Here is a 13,186-nt window from a genome sequence, read left to right as displayed (position 1 = left end):
TACGAAAGCTCAACCATGCATGCAAACTCGCAGTTTGAGATAAGGCAGTTTAACGCCATTCACTGCGTGTGGTCGCCACATTAGTAAATCACTATATACTGCGCTTTCATGGAGCAACGCTTGACGAGAGCTCTTTGTACTCCCTTTCATGTTTGCTTGACTTTGTGACAGATACTGCAGGCTTCATATAAAAGTGATTTTACATTACCAAACCTCATTATAAGCTCGCGAAAAGGTGTGCAACCTATGAGTCCTTGACTTACCGCTGCCTTCCCACTGGGGTCAAAGGAACATGCCCGAAGCCAGCGCCCAGGCCCAACTTGACGGCTTGCAACAAGAACACGCAGGTCTGCCTGTCTGGGGAGTGCGGGGGCTCCATCTGTACTAAGTACGGCCTGCGAGAGTGCTTCCGTAGCGGGAGCGATCTAAGCCTCGAGCAGAAGTGCCTCCTGACCTGCAAAAAGCCAGGTAGGGGAACGTACGGCAAAGCTTCCAGTGCCACGCCATGTTACTTGCGGCCTATTAAGTAGTTTCTATGTGCCTGGGAAGGATTCACTGACTGTAGGCGCTCTTCGTCAAGACAGAACTACAACACTGGGGACAATTTGCACCTGTGCTATAGAACGGGAAGGATGGCATGCATTTCTTATACATCGTCCCTTCACTACTAAACTACTGAATGCATCTATTCGTTTATGAATGGATAAGTTTGGAGACTATAGCTTCACCTCTGCTCCCCAAGTTGACCGGCAACTTGGGCAGCATGCATGGGGGATTCGACAACTACGGCCTTTACTGAGTAAACATCTCTCAAAATAAAACTCCTTTGGGCACTCTGTTTGAACAGGGCATTATTATAAAAATGTGCACGTCTGCATTTAAACAAAATTTTTACGTACAGAGCACTTTAGGGGCTTGCCTTGTAGTCGTAGCTCGCTCGCTGGACCCAAGCAGAGCCACGCCGCGTTCCGTCGTAGCGGCTGCCGTCGCGGCGTAACACAGATGCTTCGAAAGCCAAGCGGTTTATATAGTCATAAGCGTTCGAAACTCGTGAACCGCTGGCGCTTGTCCTACATCTCCCCGTTGTTTAGCACAAAAAAAAAAAAAAAACTAGGTACGTTTGAGGCAAAATATACGTAGTTAACCGGCAGCGCCCGCGTTCATTTAGTTAGGAGCGTTCGTTGGGTCGGTTTTTACGACAGTAAGCGAAAAAAGTGGCAGTGCAACGCCGGCACGTGCGGAACGAAAAACGAGCACAAAAAGAACCGAACTCACGCTGGCGCAGTTTCAGGCACGGGTTGCGCGAGCACTGCGAAGGCGGAAATTTTGAATTGCATTGGGTGGTAGCAATGAGCGGGTAACGGCGCTACAGCCCATTATTACGAATCACTGCTCTGCACAAACGAAAACTTTTACATTGAGTGGGGCGGCTTTAATTTTTTGTTTCAAGCGAACATTCCTGTGCTGTTACAAACATTTATTCCCTGATATTGCGCTTTTGTGAAGCACGACTATGGTATCGCAACATAGTTGAACTCTCTCATGCGTGCCACTTTGAGAGGAACAGCAAAATGCTCCGAATAAAAACAAGCAGTATATATCATCCTCGCTCCTTCTCTTCTCCAAGGTCTCAAATCTGCTCCGTCGAGAGAAGCCAATCCAGCCGAAATTCCTTTAACACCAACCTTTCCCATCTTGCTTAGAAGATTATCCTTCTCGAATGAACCAACAAATTTCAAAAAGCATAAATTGCATTGTGAATCACACACAGAGAACCAATCGTTCTAGAGACTTTTTTGTAGATAGATGTCATTCACTTTCCTGTCAACAATTCAACCCCTTGATGTTCTTGAAGCAGCACTGCGCCCGCAGATATTACGAGAAAGTTTCGAAATTAACGCGAAATCGGTGTTTTGCAATACCAGACCTACCAAAACTCGGCACGCCAGCTGAAACACGCACATAATTTCCCGCTTTGACGGGCTCTTCACGACTCTGGTTGACACGGCATGACAATTAAGGAACGGATGCTTGGGGCAGGCACTGAAGACTGCAAGGAAGCCTGCGCTTTCCCGGAGATGGCGAGCCATTGCGGAGCCAAGCTGCAGCCGGGCTCACCCTGCGACGACATGCGCGGGTACTGCGACGTCTTCCACAAGTGTCGCATCGTGAAACCGCAAGGCTTCCTCTCACGGCTCCAGCTCTTCTTCGGCGGCGAGGGCCTGGGCCAGATCGTCGAATTCATGGCTGTAAGTTGCGGGTGCCGCCGCACCCTGAATAATGTTCCTCCATCTTCCCCACTTCTCATTTCAGTCTCGGATGGCCTTATTTTTGCATAGGAAAATTGTTAACGAACTTCCCACCGTTTTAAAGCAAAGTCTCTGCCTCTACGAGCCAACGATTCCTTCGTGGCGTGCGGTACGAGCAACTCCGAGCGCGCATGAGGAGGGAGAGGGTGGCTTCCACTCCCGGAGCACACTGTAGATGGCGCTGCGATAGGGCGCTATTACCCAAAGTTCCCCGCGCGCTGCTGCATGCTCGCACCATAGAGTTTCATACTAATATATACTAGAGGGAAATCTGGCGCTGCATTCGCGTGCCGCCGTGGGCGGCGCCATTGCAGCTAGCGACGTTCCTCGCCTCCTTGGCTTGGTTAGCCACATGGCTTCTTTTTCGTCTTGAAGCCAAAAGGGGTAACATTGTTTTTCTGTTCATCTTCCATGAAGCTTCTAAATAATCCCTGGCAAATTAATCTCTATGGAGCTTTTATGTTTTAATAACAAAACAAATCCGATTAATTTTCTGCAGTAATATTGCTGCATTTTTGCAGCCAAAGCCAACTTTTCAGCCTGTTCGTGAGCCATGCCAAGGACAAGTGGAACGTGCCTGCCCGGTACATGACGGCACGCTCGCCGAAGCGCGGCTCCCCTAGACGGTGGCGCCACATTTCCCTCTAGTGTATATTAGTATGAAACTCTATGGCTCGCACCGGCGGGTGCCTTGGAGGGACGGCTTTGTCGTCTTCTTTAGCGACGGTTGTTTTTGGCCTGTTCTGGCGTGCTTCGCGTCCATTGCGCGCTTCCTTCGCACGGGTTGATTAAGTTGTTCAACAGCAACACTGGTGGCCCCGACCCGTCGGAACTAAGTAGTCGTACGGCAAAGATACGTTAAGGATTGGTTTGCAGGGCGGGAAGACAAAATGCAGAGACCACATGCAGATATCTGGCCGCTAGAGAAACGCTACCTTTCGCGCACTGCTTGCCACGAATGGGACTCCGTTTTCTAAATTGGTGATTACCAATTCGTTTGGTTTTTAAGAGGTGTTACAAAAGGCGAAAGGAGCAACTGGTTCTGATAAATAGAGATTATAAAAGTTGCCTCAGCTTTCTCGATTTTCTCAAACTTACTCAACTATAACTAGTTTAGATCGGTATAAATGGGAATCACTAAGCTGACATGCCGAATTGTTTCGGTGTCGGCGCTTGTGTCGCGCGGTGTTGTAGCCTCGAGCTAGCACATCAGGATGGCTAGGTTCCCCTGTCTCACCCTTCGAAAGACGCTCCGCTCCGTTTTCTCGCACTTCCGACTCACGGCCGGGCGTCTTTCCATTTGCGCCTTACCAACACCACGCTGGCCAACAGGAGTGTCTTCGGTGTGAAAACCGAAAGTGTAAAAATGTGACATTCGTGGAGATGACGCGGCATTTCTTTATACAGCTTTTGGTCGCCTCCCTTATAATATTAATTTTTATTCAAGCTATTTTACATTGTAATATCCAGCCCGCATAAGCCAGAGTGGCTAGTGTGCGGGGCTGGGCCGTCTCGGCTAATACAAAGAGCCAAAAGAGAAACAACTCGGTGAATAAAAACAATTCTAAAAAAAGGGCAAGCAAGACAGAACATAAAAGAAAGGAAAAAAAAAACAAGCACGAAAACACACTGCGTTGCATGATGTCAAACCAGTATAAAAGCATAAAGAATAAAATCTTTGTTTGTTTTGGTTCACAAAGTGCAATTCATATAAAAGGAGCACAATCACATTCAAGCACTGTCTAAAACCATTGTCTTATTCAATAGCCGCTTCGCGGACCCATGCCTTGAAGTATTTTTTTGGCTCGGGAGGAACAGTTAATGCTTGGGGGGCGTCTATTTTATTAAAGTAAAAAGGAATGTGGAACGGCCATGTTTTCTTTCCGCAGCCGGTTAGTACTCGACGCAGCACAAAACGTTCAGTTTGACGGAGGCACCTTGTTTTTATATTATCAACTTTGAAAGGACTGTAAAAGAAATTTTTAACAAGATATCAAAAATGAGTAGTTTTTTCACGTGTATAATGTCTGATTCTTTCATAACAATTTCTGTTTGGTCTCCATAATGTCTGGTGCCATATTTAATATTGTGCGCTACTTTGTGCAGTATGCTATTAAGACTGTTCAGTTTATACGAAGAGGCATGACCATAAATAGTTAGACCATAACTAATGATCGTTTATTCTGAGCATTTAAAACCATTCTTTTCACAGCGAGGCAACAAACCGAACGAAGCGCATACAAATGAACACATACCGCTAGCAAGCGTTTGGCAAGCTGTTCTATATGTAAATTACAAGGTAAAGTTTCATCGAATTACAAACTTATAACGTCATGATCAAGATCGACTGGACGGCAGGAGCAATTCTGACAGGCTCTAGTATGCAGAAATACGGATGTGCTCTCGACAAAGGTCCGGTAAGGGCTATGAAAACATATCAAATTGGTTTGGATTTATTCAGGCAAATATGATTATTATTAAGCCAGTTCATCAGAAGACAAACATCCTCTTGCATAAGACGAGCACCAAAATCATAGTTCGAACACGGTAAAAGAAGAGCTGTATCGTCAGCATACATGTAGGGTTTGGCATTCATTGGCAAGGAAGCTAAGTCATTAATATAAATGTTAAATAAAAGTGGCCCCAGCACCGATCCCTGTGGCACAAGTGAACGGACGCACAGCATTTCACTACAATAATTTTCGATAAGAACACACTGGACGCGATTCGACAAATAGTCTAAGAAAAATCTGGCGTAAGGACCTCTAAACCAGATATTGGCTAATTTTTCAAGGAGCAGCTTTTGGTCAATCGTGCCAAACGCCTTCTGGAGGTCTAAAAAGAGCGCAATAATGGGGTTGTTTTTTTCGATCTGACTGCACATATAGTCGTTGAAATCCTCTAATAATCTGGTCGTGCAAAGTCCACTGCGGAATCCATACTGTGCTGTAGTGATTAGGTTATGCGTTTCGCAAATTGAGATCATACTTTTTTGTAAGATCTTCTCTATAATACATATTATTGACGACTGTATTGAGATTGGACTATAGTTGTTGCGGTTTTTTTCTAGATACTTTTTTATGACGGGGTCTCCCAACTCTGACTTTCATATCTTTCGGGATTATGCCGGTGTTTAGGGTCTGGTTTATAATATAAAGTAATACGCTTTTGAGATGACTGAAGTTCATTATTAAATCCCACACCCTGACTGTGTCATAACCAGGGGACCTAGTTAGTGGCATTGTATGCATTGTTTGCCATAAATCGAGCTCAGTGACATCTGGCATGTCACTGAGCTCTGCAAAGAACATGTGGCTCTGCAAAGAATCTGATTTTCCAGTTTTTTTTTAAGTTCAATAACTGCATGTATAAAATGCTCATTAAAATAATTGGCCAAGTCATAACTATCTGAAGAGGGAAAAGAATCTAAGATTTGTATCAAGCTTTTTCTTTGTTTCTTCGGCAGCTGGAAAATTGACCTGCCTGATAACGTCTCTTCTGGACAATTCCTGTACCTTCTAGACCATTTCTGAACCAGGGTTTCTCAGATTGTCTTCTTTACAACCAATTTGAAAAGAATTTCCAGCTCAAGAGTGCTGCAATTTTCATTTATGTACTCGTGTCTTGTCTTATATCCGCTCAAGACTACCTGTGTACTAAGCAATGTGGACATGTAGACCAACCATGCCTTGAGTGGCTGTGCTGGTTTGGAAATTTAAATTAAGGCATTCCCTATACATGCTTCGTCTTCAGGCTCAAAGTCATCGAATGTTCATAGATGGAACTACTGCTTTTTCGCAGAAGCAAAAAATTGAGGAGCCCTCCACGTTACGGTAGAGGGCGGCAGTACCTGTATGGAAACACCGCAATTAAACCCTCTACTTCCTGTTCCTTCAAAGATAAGAAAGCAGTGCTAACTATAGAGACGCATGTGGTGCATAGACACAAGACGGGATCCTAGCCTTCTCCGTGCATTAATCCCAAGCACACGCAGACGGAACAGAGAGAACTTAATGGGCACGCACTTTCTCTGAGGGAAGCACGACCAATACACTCCGGTGATAATCGTCGGTGACCTCATTGTGGATGGCCCAAAACCAGATCGGTAGTTATACATCGAGTCCGTGTTGCAAGCTTCTAATACTGGATGCCGGCATTCCTAACGGGGCGCGTGGAGCCTTCATTAATTACAAGGATTGAAAAAACTGCGCGTAAAAGACAAGACGATAAGGAAGGGCCCGTCCTGTCCTTTCCTTATCGTCTTGTCTTTTACGCGCAGTTTTTTCAACCTTTGTAGTGTTGCACCAACTAGCCCAACAACACGCTGTACTGACCTTCATTAATCCTTTGTACATTTTCCCAATTCGAAGCTGCATAAGTGGGTATAAGCCAGGAGCTGTTTTTTGTTTGTCAGTGACTTCAATGTGCAAGAAGTAGCCGACAGAGTTCATGTTTGAAGAGTTTAGGCTCCAGGAGTCCGGAGTCACTAGCATGGCGCGCCCCTTTAATCAATCCATGGCCAATCCCCAACAGTTGTATGTTTCCTAACTAGGTTTGTGTAGGGGGTATTTTTTTAAAGACGATAGTCTGTGAATAGGTTACTCAAACGCGAAAACTGTGGTCTGTCTGTCTGTCTGTCTGTCCTTATCGTCTGTCTGTCTGTCTGTCTGTCTCCATCCGACCGTTCCTTGATTCAGCCTCCCGGCCAAGAGTTCAAACAATTCGTAAAAACGAAGTATAAATGGGCAGAACCGTCCCGAACTACTAAATCTGCGAACCTAAGTCGTACATGTCTCCATTATTTAGAGAAAGGGAACCTAGCCACATTGAGGCTAAATTTAAGTACTTAACCAGTAGTTCCCGCGTTATTTATTTAAGATTACGCATTGTCGTGGTTTTTAACACAACAAGCAAGAAAACAGCGAGTCAAAAATGTCGCAGAAAGGCTCTAGCATGTGCGACATAAAAGCAAGCACAACAAAAACAGGGCTCCCGCTTGTGCTGTCCCATTCAGAACACGAAACTAAAGATAAAAAAGAGGCGGGAAAATTAAACTGCAATGAGCAAACCTTCATTCAATTTATCACGAGGGGAGCGATACGAGAGAAGAAGAGCGTGAGGGGTGGGAGCGGAGACCGGAGAGCGGAGCAGGAGAATATTATCGCCTTTCGACGCGCTTTGCAGTGAAGGAAGCAGATGCAAGGCCAATTTGTAGACAGACGGACTAAGAAAAATCCTGACATCATCGCCATAACAGCTTCGCCGTAAAACCCACGATGGCGCCGACAGCGCTAATGAAGACATTAAAATTTGAACCCCCAAATACTGAATAGGAAGAGCGAGGGGATGCTACCCGTCGTAAAGCTGTTACGTGAATGCTGCTACAGAGGGAAACAAGGAAAGGGAGCTCCTTATCTTCGCTTTGGCGAATGTTCAACCTTGTAGAAGGCATATTGGGGCGGTTCGTGATGGTCACGATGAGCCTAATTATGATGCTAGCGAAATTTTTTTCAGAAGTATTTGTGCACGTGGTTTTTATTATGCGCAGCATCATCCGGTAGCAGCGATTGTGGTGATCTTGGGCTCTTCGTGGTTCATGGTCCTCATTTTCCGCTGCTTTGCAATCCACACGCCCAGCACCAATCCACTAAAAAAGCCCCCATTCAAGCTAATCGACACCCTGCGGAACCCCGCCAACTATTTTGAACGCTGTAAGTATACGTCTTCGCAAGCGTTATTACTTCTGCGAAATATCGTAGGGAATCGCCAACTGTAGCTGCCACATGTGTAAGGTATATTTCCGCTTAATTAAAGAGGCCATGAACACAAGGCAAAAGTTGGGTCTTTTAAAATATTGCATTGTTCCAGTAGTAATAATCAAAATTTTTGACGCCAACTTTCAAGTCAGATCTTCAGCGAAACAGATGAAGCAGTGGCGAGCTACCAGGGACTTTCTCGCCGGGCACTTATTGCTTCGCAGGCCTTTGTATGTGCGATTGCAGGCCGTCGGCGAAAGCAAACAGACAATAGTACTGCAAGATTATAGTCGTTGCTCTGGTTCTGTCTGTTCGCATCACTTGAATGCTAGGTGCAGTTAGCATACTTACACTGTTTTTAGTATTAAGTCAATTAGTCATTAGCTCAAGTCGTGTAGCGCTAAATGTGGGCTTTTTTTATAAATCGTATGTCTTTTTTGTTAGAAAGCACCTTTTCAGGATGCTAGTCAGTGTTGAGAGTTACCAAATCCTCGTTTTCTTTTCAAATTAAACTATGTTGTGCTTTGTCCTTTCATTTACGGCTGTACAAGTGCCCTTTTAAGGAGAATACAAGCCGATCACTTAAGTCTGAAGAGATTCAATGATAGTGTTGTTGCGTTTTGTGTTTAATAAAATTTTCTGCAACCGAATTTGAGATTATACGTAACCGACGTAGATTTTCTCATTTCCTGCTTTGCGTTATTTACGGACTTGTGTGGTTCGTACGCCTTGCTTCGACTCCCTCCCGCTCCCCCCACCCCACCCATTTCTTTATACAGTCTGAAGAGACCAAACTAAAATATTTCGCAACAGACAGTTGCGTACCACGTGTTACCACAAGGTTTGAAAATTCGCAACCAGTGGTGGTACAGGTGATGGTTGCCGATGATACCGCTGCTTAGGAAGCTTATGCTAGCGGTTAAACTGTTAAAGCAGTCGATCTAAAAATGTCTCAGGTGGGCACTGGAAGAGGAGTGGAGAAGCGGCTTGATCTTCAGGGCTCGTATACTAACGAAGTCATATAAAGGTCAGGGCGTCTCACTTTGGGCTATATTTAAAGCATGTTTGCACGCTGGGTGGATTCAGCTTCAGGAATGAGAAATAGCACACATAATAAGAAAGATATTGTTTTAATTGCGGAAAATTGGAGACGTAGCTATATAAATTGTCTAAAAGTAGGAAAGGACATTAATTTGTTTTTGTTTTGCAGCACGCAATTGGTGGCCACTTATTTAGGCGCGTCACAGTTGCTAAGGTTTGATTTTGGATTAAACGCAATAGCATTCAGCCTTACTATTTACACCCCGATTTACTACATATGCTGTACCACCACAAAAATATTCAATCCTCTCACAACCATAGCAGTTCAATCATTAAGGAGAGGCGCTGGGAAACACATGTCGCCAACACACCTACTTCTGAAAAAAAAAACTGCTAATGATAGGTCCCCTTGGAAGCGTAGACTTGGTAAAAAGCGTAAAAAATTGCTCATGAACGCTAGAGAAAGACGGTGCTCATGGAACAAATGTTTGTGCTATGGGTCCTTTCGGCCCTCTCTCTCTCTCTCTCTTGTATTTCCACGCATCCTTTCCGCTGGTGCATCAAGTATGTATGAACACCAGCTGGTCCTGCAATTCCCCAATTTTGAAGCCTTAGCGCCAGTGTCTTCAAAAAACGCAAGGAGTGTTTTGGGTCCCCAGGCGGCACAAAGATTGGACCCCGTAGCTGGTGCAGCTGGCTCGTATTCTCTACTGACCCCGAAGAGGAATACTAAGTGAGAAGTGGGCGTGTCTTGAGTGACTCCCGCAGCGCAATGAACTGCGTGCAGCGACCGTTAGACATTTCGCGAACACTGCGGCAGCCCGCATGCGCTTGACTTGCTCAAACACGCGTAGCCTGCGCCGCTCTCTGAGGTGGCTTTCGGTTGAAAGTGGGTTTAAGTGGGCTATTTGCTTCTAAAGTCTACTACTATTCTGATGTAACTAGATGTAAATGTACTACTTGCCTTGGAAAGCCTTGAATGCCGTTATTCCAGATCTAACTCCACGCACCGGAGAGGCGCCTCATGATTTTGAAAAATGTTTGCAAGAAATAAACGTTTGAGTACGGCATGCGTGGTTTTCTACTACATTGAATGTATCAATCGATTGGTCCTAATCATGTCGGTAATTTATTATGTTCTTTTTTGCAGAATTGTGGCGAAGTCTACCAGGTCCACCACACCAGCGGCCCACCCGTCAACTTTGAAGCCAACACTGGCCCATCGGCGTCCGCTGTCTTATGAAACAGTGAAGATTTAGATACGCCTGTATAAAGCAGGAGCGTTTTTATTTATAAATGACTTACTGGGCTAGATTTACATTATTTTATTGCCACTCGTTGTCGGGGAGTTTATTACATATGCACGGCTGTTCGGTGGCCCCCATGGTATTGAGCTAGTCCCTTGAGCCACGGTCATACCTCCCGTTCAAAGACCCACGCCTGCAAAGTGAATTGCTCCAGTTCGGTAATAAAATTCACCCGTACACCTTCGCGATTAAGGCAGTAGAAAAAAACTATTTTATCATAATCGTTGTAAAATTGCGCTCAGAGCTGCAGAGGAAACAGCACCAAGGACTTCACCAAAAACTGTAAAAATCAGCAAAACGGCATGTGAGCGTATATGAGGAATGATTACCCCTTTGTTGAAGGTTCATCTCGCTCCGAGAAAGGTATTTGTAGGTCTTCACTCGCCCCCTTTTTTTTTCTGAACTTGTGCCTCAAGAAAATATGAGAGTGTAGGGAAGTTTTGCCCAGAGCACTAAGTTTAGTGTCTGGGTGAGGAGATTGTACTGAATTTAATATGTAGTTGATGGAGGCCACTTGTCCGTAGTCGGGGGAGCTGAACGAGGGTAGAGGCGGTGTCGATTTGGGACCCGTTAAGCCAGGCGTTGGCAGCCGGAGGAGGGGGGTACGTAGTATCGTGCAATGTAAACCCCATCTCACACCATACTTGCGAGGCTGTCCAGAAGCTACCTACAAATAAAAATGGATATTTTAACACGAAAGTGTTTTATTCCCGGGTACACGAAGATTTCGCTCACGTCATATTCGTCACGGAACTGACGCCAGTACAGTCAAACTCGACTATAACGAACCCGGATAGAGCGAATTATGCTACACATCGAACAAGAATAAATGAGTTACGGAAATACACGCGAAACATATTTCTTATAACAAAGTTCACATCTGATATATCGAACTCGGCGTGCCTGGAGTGGCCGCCAAAATGCATGGTCTTGGAGGGGCGATTGAGATGTTGATTGGGCGCGACCACTGAGCGAACGCCGCGACTGAGACATTGCGCCTCGTATGGGGCGGCATGACGCCCGACACTTTCTGTTACTGTTTCTGACGCGCGGAACTCACGACGGAACCCGCCCAGTCAGTGAGTCCGGACCAAGACGGCAGCTTGCCAACCTTCCCGATGCTGTGCCGAAAGGAGTGTCCTTCGAAGATCTTCTTAGTATCGACGACGACGTTGCCGTCACTGTAACCCCCTCGGACGCGGGCACCGTCAGCAGCACCGTCGTAATGCTGATGAAAAGCACCGAGGAGGCGGAGGATGTCGCGAGTGAAAGCCGTCCGACGCTTAATGAAGTGCTTTCGGCAGTCGGTGTCCTCCACCAATAGTTCTTCGATATTGAAGGACACGGACCCGAACTGGTGCAAACAATGTCTCGTCGAAAGAATGCTGTGCTACTTGACGCACCCAAAACGAAAGGGAAAACAAAAGTCACCGCTTTTTTGGAAGTCGGCAGTTAATGCGGAAAGTACCTTTAGTATTTGCAATAAATCGATTGTTTTCGGTATGGTAGAGACATACTTTATTTTGTTCGTTTCTGCATGCGGAGCTGGCAAGGGGATTCCCGCGTATTGCGAACTCGTAACAATAAAGTCGTTATAGACGGGTGCGGCTATATCGAACTATTGGATATATCGAACTAATCGTGGTGCATATTGCAGTTCGCTATAACTGGGTTTGACTGTACAACGAAGCAAGCGGCCTCTAAAGGGTGCACCCCTGCACACAGCGTCTTCTTGCGGAGAAGCAACCTTTAGTGCTAAAGACGTTATACTTAGGGTTGTTCGTTTTCTGGTTTTAGATTTTAACACGAAAGTGTTTTATGCCGCGATACCCAAAGATTTCACTGAAGTCATAACCGTCACGGAATCGCGCGGTCGGTTTCACTCACGGAGCACACTGTAGGTAGCGCGGCGAATTTGCAGAGCGTTCCCCGCGCGGAGGTGCCTGCTTGCCGGCGGGCGGTCAGCGGTTCGGCTTTGTCGTCTGCTTTAGCGACGGTTGTTTTGGACCTGTTTTAAGTGCGAATGCACTTTATAAGCGACCCCGAACCTTCCGCCGTCCGCATAGCAACAGCTGCGGGTGCGCGCGCTTTTCGTCTTCCTTAGCAACGGGGGGAGATGACGTTGATATCAGTGTTAGTAACACGCCTTATATCTTTAACGCATTCAAACTACGTCGTCAGCGGCGTGCGTTGGCGACTCAGCGGCGTTATAGCGGCTTGATAACTGCGTGGTGTACACGTGATACTACAAACCCGCTAGTTCTGCATTCTCTCACGTGACTGCGCCTCCTCTCCCTTCACTCCGGTCGGCGCTTCGCAGCTGCGGTGCGCTGCGGTGCGGTGCGCTCCTCCTCTCGAACATACACGTTAATTCACCAAGATTTTCGCAGAGGGACAAACGAGGCGTGTTAAGCCGAACGTGATCACGAGGGGGTGTTAATGTAACTAACGGGCAAAATGCCACCACACTTCAACAAACTCCCCCTCATAGCATCACCCCGTGCTTCGCACTTCCTCATACTCCCTCCCCTTCGGGGAAATGCGGGGGAATTTTTTTGCACAGCTTTGCCTCCATTGCGTGCTTCCTTCGCACTGCTTGATTAAATTGTTTGACAGCACCTCCTGGGTAACACGGACCCGACAAAATTAGGTATGGCAAAGATACGTTTAGGATTGCTTTGTAAGGGAGAAAACTAAATGTAGTGACGACATAGACAGCTGGCCGCGAGAGAAACGATACCTTCTTCGCACTGCTTGCCATGAATGGGACTCC

The 13,186-nt window shown here is 46.0% G+C and overlaps 1 protein-coding gene across 1 annotated transcript in view; it reads left to right on the top strand.

The window, feature by feature from the left end:
* The window catches only part of LOC144179806 (disintegrin and metalloproteinase domain-containing protein 10-like), a 30,261-nt gene extending 19,308 nt beyond the window's left edge, over window positions 1–10,953 (top strand). The window contains exons 11-14 of the mRNA XM_077708241.1: window positions 278–468; window positions 2,041–2,249; window positions 7,858–8,020; window positions 10,257–10,953. Coding sequence (XP_077564367.1) covers window positions 278–468; window positions 2,041–2,249; window positions 7,858–8,020; window positions 10,257–10,258 — 565 coding nt within the window. The 3' untranslated portion in view covers window positions 10,259–10,953. The remainder of the gene's footprint in view (window positions 1–277; window positions 469–2,040; window positions 2,250–7,857; window positions 8,021–10,256) is intronic.
* The last annotated feature ends 2,233 nt before the right edge of the window (window positions 10,954–13,186 follow it).

The sequence above is a fragment of the Haemaphysalis longicornis genome, unplaced genomic scaffold (assembly GCF_048455015.1).
Source record: "Haemaphysalis longicornis isolate Haplotype H1 unplaced genomic scaffold, Haemaphysalis longicornis Haplotype H1 scaffold_4, whole genome shotgun sequence".
Classification (NCBI taxonomy): Eukaryota; Metazoa; Arthropoda; class Arachnida; order Ixodida; family Ixodidae; genus Haemaphysalis; species Haemaphysalis longicornis.
This window is presented reverse-complemented; position numbering and strand designations above follow the sequence as displayed.